Here is a 12,659-nt window from a genome sequence, read left to right on the forward strand (position 1 = left end):
CCTTTGCAAACAGCATCAATAGGAATGCTGGGCTGCTTGAAAGCACTTTTGCAAAGCGCTTTCACACTACCCCCCAACTCCTGTTTTGCCTCTGGTTTCGCAAAGGGCTTTCAGCCAGCTCTTTGCCCTGGATTCAGCCTCTGAAAAAGGGCTCTCTTGAACTCAGCAGGCTTTAACTGTGACCACACCCTGCTGGCTTAGCCGCATGCATCTGTTCCTTGCTGGGAACAGGCATGCATAACCAAAGCAGGATTTTACCAGTGATGTCAGCTGATGAGCAGGTGGGTGTGGTTGGGGGGAAATGGCCTTGTAGGCCAAAGTGGACCCCCTGGTGGGTCAATATTGGTCTGCAGGTCAGAGGGTCCCTAACCTCTGGATTAATCAATATATTACTTAGATTTCTTAAAGTAAAGCCCTTCAGCTCAGGATGGAGTCATTCACAAATCATCACAAGGATAATTCTATAGTATCAAAAGACAATATTAAATTATGCTGACTTCTCAGTTGTAATTTCTCATCAGAGGTACCTACCCAACATGCCAGAACAGTAATGAGCCATCGGACCCTCCACTGGCAAAGAACCCTTCATGAACAGGATGCCAGGCCACAGCTGCAATGCAGAAATTCACAATTACTACTACTTATTTACATTTTTCCAATGGTGTACTAGAACAGAAGTAACGTAGGATCTGACTAGATGAGAGAGGATGGATTACAGTGCAGCAATGAGAAGTGGACAACAGCCATCAGTGGAGGGGCAGGAAAAGAGACTGGCAGTTCAGAGTAGCCTTTGGAGTTCTCATGGGAGGACCTGTGGAGGGGGACCTCGTTTAATGAATGGAGAGAAGGCTACTTAAGCAACAGCTTGCCAGAAGGCTTACTGATGGGAAGCAGAGAAGAAAGCAAAGACAAGTAGGATGTTGGAAGAGAGGAGATGCAGGTGAATACAGGTGAAACTCAAAAATTAGAATATCGTGGAAAAGTTCATTTATTTCAGTAATTCAACTTAAAAGGTGAAACTAATATATGAGAGAGACTCATGACATGCAAAGCGAGATATGTCAAGCATTTATTTGTTATCATTGTGATGATCATGGCCCCACATCAACACAGACTGTGGAAACTTCACACTGGACTTCAAGCATCTGGCATTGTGTGCCTCCCCATTCTTCTTCCAGACTCTGGGTCCTTGGTTTCCAAATGAGATGCAAAATCTGCTCTCATCAGAGCCATGCCATCAGCTGGTGTTGGTCCACTGTGCTTCATTAAGCCCAGGGTCAATGCAGCAGTCTATCAGGAGATCTTGGAGCACTTCATGCTTCCTTCCGCAGACGAGCTTTATGGGGATGCTGACTTCATTTTCCAGCAGGACTTTGGCACCTGCTCACATTGCCAAAAGTACCAAAACCTGGTTCAATGCCCATGGGATTACTGTGCTTGATTGGCCAGCAAACTTGCCTGACCTGAACCCCATTGAGAATCTATGGGGCATTGCCAAGAGAAAGATGAGACACATGAGACCGAGCAATGCAGAAGAGCTGAATTACTGAAATAAATGAACTTTTCCACAATATTCTAATTTTCCGAGTTTCACCTGTAGATATGGTATGGAGAAATAAATACACAAACTTGAAGTTCACACACAGCATGGCAGAGCCAATGGGTAGGAAAATGGGTAATATGGGAGGTGGAGACTGAATTGTCAGCAGGGACAAAAGCTGCTGCTAGAAAGACAGGAGTGCTCTGAAGAGTTAACATCAAGAGGGATAGTGTGATTAATAGCTTCAAAGGTAGCAGACAGATTAGGAGAAGGGAAATGTTGTAGAGAGGGAGAAGCTATAAGCTTTCTAAACGGATTAAGGATATAGAAGATTTGGGCATGCTTGATTTGAGCAATGGTATTAGTTATCTTATCAACTACAGATAAGATACAGAAACTGAAGTGATATAATGCAGACTTTGCATAGTTACTTTCAAGGGTTTTGAATATCCAACCACCAAGTTCAGAAACAACTGACACAAAAGTTATTTTTAACCTGTTGCCTCCTTCTTATGACCTCTGAAGACTTGAAGCTCTTCTTTCAGATTTCGAATATCAAAGAGTTTGCAGAGGTGATCACGAGATGCGGTAAGTAGCCAGTTGCCATTTAGGTTCAATTTGACTTCCATCACAGTGTTCTTATGAGCATGACTGGAATATATCATAAAAAGAATAAACTCTGCATAATTTAAAGAAATGAGCAATTAAAGCAACCCACTGTTTGTCTTCAAAACAGCTCAAATAGTAAAAAGTATTCTATCCACTTTCTCCACAACATGCATAATTTTTTGAAACATCTAACATGTCCCCTGACCCCATCATAATGAAATGAAATGAAATAAAATAAAAAATAATAAAATAAATTAAAATAAAATAAAAAATCTGAACATTTTGGCATTTTCTCATAGTGAAACTGTGCTAAACCCTTGTTTCAATTGCTGTTACAACACTTTTTACAGCCTCTCACACATTATTCCAAATAAATTGAGCAATAATATTCTAAATAAGTATTCAATAAATCTATACATGCTGAAGGACCAGAAATTTTTGGCAAAAAGAGCCAAGGCACCAACTGCAATTGCACTTACAGTGTAGCAAGGCTCTGCCCAGTCTTTGGATCCCAGAACTTGATTGGCTGCTGACTATCTTTGCTTCCAGAAACCACCAAACCTTTTGTTGGATGCCAGTCAACACACTTGACATCAGCACCATGGCCTGTTTAAAATACAAAGATACTGTTGTTGAAGAGACTTCACACAGAAAATTAAATAATGAAACAATCTATCCCAACTATGAAATAGCATAATTGTTTGGACAGGTTACATCTTGATTTGTCTTTATTGCCCTAAAAGACAGCTCTTTTTCCTTCAAGGATTTCAAAGTTATACAAAATTGTTTTATATACAGTCCATGCTGTACTATATTAAATATGTGATTACCTTTCAATGTATGTTCAAAAACTAGTTTGGGCAAGAAGATGTATTAACACAAACTTTGTCTAGATTCCTTATTGGAATCTAAACATGAATAACATTTGTTCATATATTGGTTTCAATAATGCATATAAATCAGAATTGACCCTTCTAGCTGCTGTTCCATTCAAACTCCCATCAGCCCCTGCCAGCACGGCCAACATTCAGGGAGATGGGAATTGTAATCTAGCAATATCTGGAGGTCCACAGGTTCCCCATCTGTGAAAGACATTTTTCTAATGGTAACAGGCAATAAATGATTCAATTAAGTGGCATGGACATTAGAGATTATTTTAAAGTTACTTTAAAACCAAACATTTCATAATATTGTGTTATGACTCAACCTACAGCTGCCAAAATCAATAAGCTCTCTTTCATTTTAATATTTGTTTTGCTCTTTTTTTGGACAGCTATCAAAGTATACACAAAATAATCTATATATTTACTGAAGAGGAATGAATTCCATGCAAAATTATGAATAATTTTACAACTAGTGTTTGTTCTAGACTCCCCATTTGCACCCCACAAAAAAACCCTAAAACTTTTCTCATCAGATCAATATTTATTGATTGGTAACATCCTTATTTTTTTGAACTTTCAAAAAATACCCAAAGGTTAGGTCACTGGATCATCTAAGCAGATCACAGATATAAACGCAGGAAGTTGACCTTTATTTTTATTTTATTTGCTATCTATTTCTCCTACTTTGAACCAGTTTCCATATCACGTTAAACTCTTAGGTTTTCTATTCTTTTTTTTATGATACACTATGGTTTAATGTGAACAAGGAGTGTGCAAGTACTTGACAGTTCCTTTACCACAGGCAAAACCAAAACCCAGATGCAGAAATGAAGTTCTTTGCGCGTTAACCAAACGACACAAACATGCACAAACAGGGAATTATATTCAAAGCAGTATGCACTAAAGTTCAAAGCTAGCGCTGGTATGCCATCAACAAGCCAGGCAGTGGCGACTGGAAAGGTTTCAATTCACATTGTACAGATGGTGCACTAGTCTGATGGCCTACAGAAGCCCGCACAGGTGCAAATTTCGAAAGCTCTTGCTTGCATGAATCATAAGCAGCACTCCATGGTCCACAGCACTGCAATACCTGCATGCAAACTGGGCCTTGCTTCCACTTTCAGATCTACTTTTATAGCGAAAGCCAGGAAGTGAATCCAGGAAGTGCCCCCTGGACACACTCACATAAGCAATGCAATGGTTTGTGTGCTCACCAGATCAAATCTACAACCCTGAGGTATTACGGTGGTGACTGTTCTTAGATTCTTGGAGAACATTAACTGGTTAATGATTAATTATTGCAGTAGAACCACAACAATTGTTAATTGATCTTAGAGATCTACACAACTGTTCAGAAAACATCCATAGGTTGAGATCACTTTACCCACCCGGACAGGACAAAGAAGACAAAAATCAATATCTGATTCTTTATATTATGGGCTTCATCTTTCAATCAATCAATAGGTTTAAGGAGCTTTGCACTAGAATTTCTCAAACAGCTCCCTCCCCCAAAACCAAGGAAATCATTTTTGAAAATGACGGGATGTTTCAAAACTGCTTGTGATACGACATGGAATCTGCCACTAAAGAAAAATAGTAAAAAAAAAAAATCATTATGCAGCCTTGGGTGCACCTAAAGTAACTCTTTGGATCCATAGGGCCAGAAAGAACTAATCCGTTCCACTAGCAAAAGCCAGTGCCACTAGTGCAACAGGGCTTTACTCTCCCCAAATCCACTCTTATGGTCAAGAGAACCCCCCCCCCCCAGCACAACACACAGGGAAGTGGCTTACTCTGACAGAAGAATCTTCCACCCATAATTTCCAACAACACCTGGAGGGGCACAAGTTCACCATCCCTGTTTTAAGCGATGCTGGCAAAGCAGGGACCATATTTTCACTTTAAATACAGTCTTTATGTCTCATAAACTTAAAATAAAGAATAAGCTTCATGGTTACTTTTAATTTTTTGCAGGTTTTTTTATACGGGAAATACACAATTAAAATTTTGAACAATTTTGTATTTTCACAATAAAAGTTTACAAGTCAATGAAAAATGTGTTATCTTATGATTTATCAGTAATTAAACTAAAGCCTGACACAGACAAGGCATAATTAACCTACAAACTCAAAACAGGCCCTGTATCCCAGTTAACTGTGAACAGTAATTAAAGTGGTAATAATTATTAAACAGTAGTAGTTAGTGGAATTTCAGGACCACCCTTTATCATAGAATTGTAGAATTGGAAGGGATCTCAGGGGTCATCTAGTCCAACCCCCTGCAATGCAGAAATCAAAATTAAAGAATCCCTAACAACTAAATAATCTCTGATTAAAGAGTCCGTTTATAAAACTGATAATGAAAATAAACATTCAGTCATTACCTAGATTAAAACACCCTTTAACCTGGTGTCCTCCAGAATTTTGGGGCTACAACCACCATCAGACCAGCTTAGTACAGTCAAGGCACCAGGTAGGTAAAAGGCTGGGTTTAAGGAATGCAACTACAAGAATGGGTAACAATTGCTGTGAATCAAAAACTGTCCATTTGGCAGCAATAAAAATCAAGGACGATACTAACAAAGCATTTGTGTGGGGTGCCAAGAGGAAGACTTCCTCATTGTTAAACTTGTCATCTTTTGATTTAGTCAACAAATGGCCTTTTCTGAACCAAGTGGCTTGGGAGAGAAAGTTTGAGATACATGTCTGTAAGAGACATATTAATAGGTTAATATGTTGATAGCCAATAATGTATGATATTTCAAGTGCTATATACAGTTTTGATAGTGGCAAGTGTGCAGAACCTGAGCACAAGTCTTTTAGCTCCCAGTGCAACAAAATGACCACTTGCCACCTCTGAGTGCCTAAGATAAGGTTAGTAGCTTCTTGCAAATACAGGAACAGCATTCTCTTTAGCATGTTTAGACTCTTTAGAATTAAACCACACTATATTTCATTTTCACTTTTGCACAACATTAATTCATGCAGAACATTTCCCTGCCTTTTTATTGACTGCCCTTCCCTGGTTTAGCAAAGACTGAAATCAAACAAAGTTTCTTACACATGTGCATGTGCTGTTCAATGTATCATGAGCTGCTTTTTTATAACTCTACATGTCACAAATTCCCTCGTGTTTTGGGAATGGAACTTCAGGCTGCTTGTTGTAAGAGTGAGCAGGCGAACACACAACCTACTGTTAGTCACATGAACAAAAGATATACATGTTGCCTGAAGGAGAACATTTATGACACATGGTGTATGAAACAAGGGAATAAAACATGGTAACATGTTTACTTCATTCCTTCTGTTTTCAACGTTCAGGCTATGAGGACGGCTGGTTCCCTCTATTTCCTCATGACTGTAAGCAATGCCGCTTATATAGCTAAAACAAACTTACCATCCAGGCACAAGAACAGGCTCTGGGGAACTCCAAGGTTTGCATAAGCACCACAAAATATTTAGGAAAAAAGTCTCAAGGAGGTGTGCCCAAAACAGTTCAATGAGGAATGGCTTGATGCTATGGAATGTTGATTCACTGCTGAGGGTGCAAGAGGAATGGGACGGAATGGCTGGAACCCCAAACAAATGCACTCTACACTGCAGCATTTTATTGTAGATCTCACTGGTCTCTTCCTATTATAATTAGGAATGTATGCTTTTTGCAAAGATCTACCTCAAAATAGTACTGCGAGAGTAATTATACAAAGTATTTGGAGAATCAAATCTTGGAACATTAAATAAAATTAATTCTACACCTGACAATGCATTCAGTACAATGTAAGATGACTGTTTTTCCAGTTTTTTGGGTTTTTTTTTTAACAAAACAGAGGTATTGCCTTAGTCCCCTGCTCCAGAACTGAGTTATCTGTGCCCCTTAAGGTGGGGCAGCTGCCACCATAGGCACCAGGTATTTCCAGAATGAGATGAGATGTGGATGTCATTGCTACTTCTGGCATAAATTAGCTCTAAAATAATACTTGGGAGCTTGATAGGTAGTTTTACACCAAGTGAGAGGATGATGTTCAAGCTGCTGCAGTGGAAATCTGTTTCAGCAGCTGCCCCAACACTGAAGCAAAGAGGCTGGGTTGCCATGTGTCCTAATATACTAGTCTCCAACTCCTCGATTAAATATATTCAGTGAACCGAAAGGAAAATCAAAGAACCATTACAAAATGTGTTAAAAGCTCCCAATATTATAAAGAATAGGTAAAGGTAAAGGTACCCCTGCCCGTTACGGGCCAGTCTTGACAGACTCTGGGGTTTGTGCGCCCATCTCACTCTATTGGCCGGGGGCCAGCGCTGTCCGGAGACACTTCCGGGTCACATGGCCAGCATGACAAAGCTGCATCTGGCGAGCCAGCGCAGCACACGGAACGCCGTTTACCTTCCCGCTGGTAAGCGGTACCTATTTATCTACTTGCACCCAGGGGTGCTTTCGAACTGCTAGGTTGGCAGGCGCTGGGACCGAGCAGCGGGAGCGCACCCCGCCGCGGGGATTCGAACCGCCGACCTTTCGATCGGCAAGCCCTAGGCGCTGAGGCTTTTACCCACAGCGCCACCCCAATAGTTTGGTGCAAATCCTATCTATTAATGTCGGTGGCAAATTTCCATCAATTCTGGGAGAAAAAATGCAATTTGTACCCTAAACGTCCTCAGCATCTTATTGACTGTGTGTGCACATAACTTCCAAAGAAATTGGGGCCATGTAGAATTTGTACTCCCAAAATTTATGAAATAAAAAGTGTGATTTTTTTTTAGGGGTAAAGTGATTTCCAATCCCCACTTCTCCTATTTTGGTCTTTTACTTCTTGGCACGTGTTTGCATTCCAAACTCAAGCTGCTTGAGTTCCATTTTCACTGGGTTTTTTGGTTTTTTTCTGAATAACTGCAGAGGTATCGAGGGAACAAAACCTGTGACTGTTGAGCCAGTGGAGCCAGACCCTGGGATTCTGGGACTTGAGCCACAGGCCCTACCTGGACAAAGTGGCTCCCCCACTGTAGTTAGTGTACCCAAGGACAGTCCAGTAGAGTTAGAGGAGGGGCGCTCCACTACACTGTTGGGAGGCCCCAAAGGTTCAGGAGCTATAGGATCCCAACCAATCAGGGACCACATAGTGAATGTGATGTCACAAAAATCAATCAAATATGGCTACACGGTAATGTCACTAATGGCAAACAAAGCCCTTGCACTATGAATAGAGCAAGAGGGAAAGCGTAGACTATGCCACTATCAAGGCATAGTCTTGAGTGACACTATTGTATTGTTGGGCTGTGCTAGCATGCAATGAAACCACTGCAGTGTATTGTGGGGAGACATGGAGCATCACTTGGCCAGGCAACATACTGACATGTTTCCTCTCCCCCACTCCCCATAATTTATAAGGAGGGCAATGGGAGGGCATTTTTTATCCAAATGGTATGGGCCTTTTACTAAACCTGACTGGCTATGCAGTGAGAGTGTCAGTATGCCTGATTTCTCTCATCGCTTTTTTTTGTCCCTTCTTGACCCCTCTAAATGACCAAGAAGGGAAGGGGTTTCTGAGGGTGTGAAAATATTTGCAAACGTCAGCTGTTGCCCTTTTGACCAAGTTCTAGAATAGCCTAAGCATGGAAACAGGATACATTGAGATAATAAATAAATAAATAAATATGTAAAAGGACTGCAAATGAATGGGGGGATTGCTTCTGTGGGCTATTGTTGTATTTATCATCAGCCAGCCCCTTAATCTACCTGTAGCTCCTTCTACCCTCTCCTATCTTGATGAGCCTGAAACCTATCAACTGCCAATAACCCATGCTCGCTTCCGCAGCACATATACTAAACTGCCAATAACCCGAAGAGACATAGTATCCTTAAGATAGATTTGAATGATTGTAAGCTAATCTTGGCTGCAAAGAAGAGTAGAAAGGAAAATATTAAAATAAAAAATAAAGTAGTGAAACAGAGCAGACTTGAAAACTCTCACCCTCGTGTTACCTTGGTTTGTTGTTTTGATCTTAGTGGCTAGCAAAAAGTTCCCTTATGACAAAATAGTTGTAAGTATGTAAAAATGTCCTAGTAGAATGACTAGAATTCAGGGTTTCCATTACAATGTCTAGCACAGTGTTGTCATCATAAGCCAAAAAAAGTCAAACCTGAAAATATTCTTTTGTTCCAAGGTAACTCCCTCCAAAAAATACCTCTGGATATCCTATCCTCCAGAAACCTAGTAACTGAGTGGGAACAGTTTGGCTCAACTTTCCTCTGAAATTCTAAAGACGATTCAATAGAAGCACTTGGAAAAAGAAAAGTGTATTACTCATCACCAGGCACTATTATATAGAATGCATTCCTCAGTGTTTAGTCTGTTTTCCCCAATCCATGCTTCTTTAATTATACTTAGTAATTATGTAATAATACCCCCAAATAAACCAGCAGAGACTGGGAAGGCAGGGGGCAAGAGAAATAAAAAAGAGTGTTTCACAGGTAACAATGTCTGTAACTGGGTAGCACCTCAGCGTTCTGGGTCACTGGATGGTGACAAACAGAAGAAAAATTATACACTATGGCTGGGTAGATACTCTATGTTTACAGCACATGGCTTCCCTCAAAGAATCCTGGGAACTGTAGTTCCCACTTAAAGAGCTACAATATCCAGCTCCCTCAACAAACTGCAGTTCCCAGGATCGTTTTGAGGCAGTTACGTGCTTTAAATATATACTGTGTACATACACACCATTCAGCTTTGCAGGCTGAAAGTTTCAGGTTCGACCCCTGGTATCTCTAGCAAGAAGGATCAGGTAGCAGCTGATAGGAAAGATTTCTTCTTGAGACCATACAGAGCCATGGTCAGTCATTGTATATAATACTGGATTTATTGGACAAATAACATAATCTGGTATAAGACTGCTTCCTGTATTTCTAGGGGCAGCTTTGATTTTTATGTTGATGTTTAAAATATAATTTTTCTCCACATAAATTCTAAGTTTTTTGGCCCTAGTATGCCAAATATCTAAGACTGCAGTGTTTTTCCAACTAGTTGCGTTAATCAAATTATCTGGAGCACCCAAATATTTCTTTTTCACACAAGGATGTACAAAAACATGGATATCAAGGACTGTCTTAAAAGAGGTATTCTCTCTTCCTTTCTATACTGTGAATACACAGTATCTAGAACACAGCAGGATTTTTCTTCAGAATGACTGTTTACTCATAAGCAAATTTAAAGCAACTAAGATTTCTTTAATGAGATGGCAGTCCTTTGTGGTCATTATAATTACCATTACCCTTTGTGGTCATTATAACTATTTTTTTGTGGGGGGAAATCCAAAGTACTATATATACACATCTGGTATTTACTGCAAGTTTTAAAATAACTCTTTGAAGTTCATTTTGAAACAGGACACTCACAAAAGTAAATGGGTCTCATCTATCCAAATTAAAAATCACTAAATGTTGTGAAACATATAGTTGAAATTTGTAAATGTTGTTGAACTAGTTCACTATTCTCATTTATTTAACCGTATGCTACAACCATCATGTGGGAAGTCACCTGAAAAAAAATCAGAATTTAAATGCAGCTATGTGAATATGTAGGATGAGAGCAAAATGGAAGCATTGCTACACTTGGCAAATAGCTATTGGCGAACACCTATAGGTATACAGAGGTTTGCTGGAACAATTCCAGTTCCCAATGCATTTCAAGCAAATTGCTCTTTTTAGGGGAGATAACTCATAGAAATCACAATAGAAAAACAATATATTTGGCTCGTTCCTTAGCAGGAAGTGGAGAGTGCCGATGAGTAACTACTCTAGCTGCCATTTCTGCTCAGTATGTATTTGATATTTCCGAATAAAATGATATGGAAGCATAGCCCTGGATGCCATTAGGATGCTAATCAGATTCAGCTTTCCCACCTCCCCTTTTCATTTGTTTTGGGTTGAACAGTCTCTGTGCACTCCAACTATCTGGGTAAGGTTAAAGACTGGATACAGGTAAGACTGAACATATGTCAATGGACAGGCTTTGTGACATGGGAGGGTATCAGGATTCCCAGCACTGACAGTGTTTTGGCTCCATTTGATCATTCAGGTTCACAGAACCTAGATAACACGAGAGACATGGGTGTTTTCTGTCAGTCTAATTGCTGAGAAAAACTGGTATTTTTTGCACAGATGTAAACCTAGAAATCTTCATTCATGTCTTCATAACTTCAAGGTTAAACTCCTTTAATGCATTTTGTGCAACAGTTTGGAGGACTACCTTCTAAAGGGATGAATTGACAGAAACAGTGCTCTAGTGTCTGGACTGGCTGTGCATAGAGAATTCTAAAGGGTCTGGACTAAGCATACCCATGAGAATGGGGACTTCCGGGGTGGCGCCAACGGCAATTGCGGACTCCCTCTGAATCGGAGGGACCAGCTCCGCATGAAACGGGTCTGTCCGCTCCGGCGCAGCGGGGACCCTTTTGGAAATCACAGGCGGATGAAGCCTGTGACCGTGGGACTCGGCGGGCACCCTTAGCGCCCCCCAACCCACAAAGGAGCCCACAAACGGGCTCCGAAGTGAAGAGGGGGAAGTGGCGCGGTGCTGTGAGTTTACTGCTTTTTCTGTGGAGCGAAGCTGCATAGCCGTTGCCGGAGAGCGCTGCCTTTTTCCTGGGACAATTTGGCATCTAAAATAACCAACCGTGAGTACTGGAACAGTAAATATTTGGACTTCAGATAAGAACTGGCGAAATAAGAAGGAATCTGGACTTTAAAATTAACCCTAATTTGGTACTGAAACGGGAAGGATAAACAGGAAGTCACCCTTCCGTTTCTTTGTAGTTAGAACAAAGCAAAGACAATACAAACTAGAGCCTTAAAAATTATTTTCAAAGGATCGACTCTCATCATTTTAAATCACTGAACCCCTCTTCGGCAGCAGGAGAAGAAGGGGGATTTTTCCTGAGTCGTTTAAACCTGCAGAAGTGAAGTTAAAGCAAAGTAATTTTCCACCATCCTGACCCTGGAGCGGGGTGTCAGATTTGATGTTTGAAGCCCATTGACCAGAAATAAATGTTTTGACAGATAGTTAAAAGAAGAGAAACATTGTGACTCCATTGTTTCCTTTCGTCTTTTAAAAAGAACTAATATGGACAAAATATCTTAAAAAAAAGAAACTTTGTTGTTATTGTTTCTAAGGAAAAGAACTACCAGAAGTCTTCCCCCTAGAGGGGAACTGCGAGGTTGTAACTAAATCCTGGGAACTTGCAGCTGTTATTGATTATAACTGTGGGAAAGAATTCGTGACCTTGTAGGACAATGCAAATAAAAACATCCTGAAGGTCCCAGGCCTCAGAGAGGTTAGGCTGGCCTCAACTAGAGCCAGGGCTTTCTCGGCTGCGGCTCCAATCTGGTGGAACGCTCTGTCACAAGAGACTAGGGCCCTGCGGGACCTGACATCTTTCCGCAAGGCCTGCAAGACAGAGTTGTTCCACCAGGCCTTTGGTCAGGGCCCAGCCTGACTCCCTCCTCTGGCAACCTGCACAGAACTTTGCTTAACGGTTGCCATTAATTTGATTTTAATTAATTGTTATAATTGAAATGTTTTAGAATGTTAGATTATTTGATTGTTTGATTATTTGATTGTTGTTAGCCGCCCT

General features: G+C 40.5%; 1 protein-coding gene and 1 long non-coding RNA gene across 3 annotated transcripts in view; one reads left to right on the plus strand and one right to left on the minus strand.

Annotated features, from left to right (window-relative positions):
* WDR33 (WD repeat domain 33) overlaps window positions 1-12,659 on the minus strand; it is a 58,325-nt gene that overhangs the window by 14,925 nt on the left and 30,741 nt on the right. For both annotated transcript variants that reach the window (XM_081189313.1, XM_081189312.1), the window contains exons 8-10: window positions 2,629-2,755; window positions 2,037-2,191; window positions 532-610 (exon numbers count right to left, since the gene is read on the minus strand). In XM_081189313.1, the coding sequence (XP_081045439.1) occupies window positions 532-610; window positions 2,037-2,191; window positions 2,629-2,755 (361 nt within the window). The remainder of the gene's footprint in view (window positions 1-531; window positions 611-2,036; window positions 2,192-2,628; window positions 2,756-12,659) is intronic.
* LOC308584587 lies at window positions 2,762-9,150 on the plus strand. The gene is made up of 2 exons (XR_014006934.1): window positions 2,762-7,238; window positions 7,600-9,150. It is a non-coding gene; the product is annotated as an uncharacterized lncRNA (long non-coding RNA).

This window comes from Podarcis bocagei (assembly GCF_964188305.1).
Source record: "Podarcis bocagei genome assembly, chromosome: 4".
Taxonomy (NCBI): domain Eukaryota; kingdom Metazoa; phylum Chordata; class Lepidosauria; order Squamata; family Lacertidae; genus Podarcis; species Podarcis bocagei.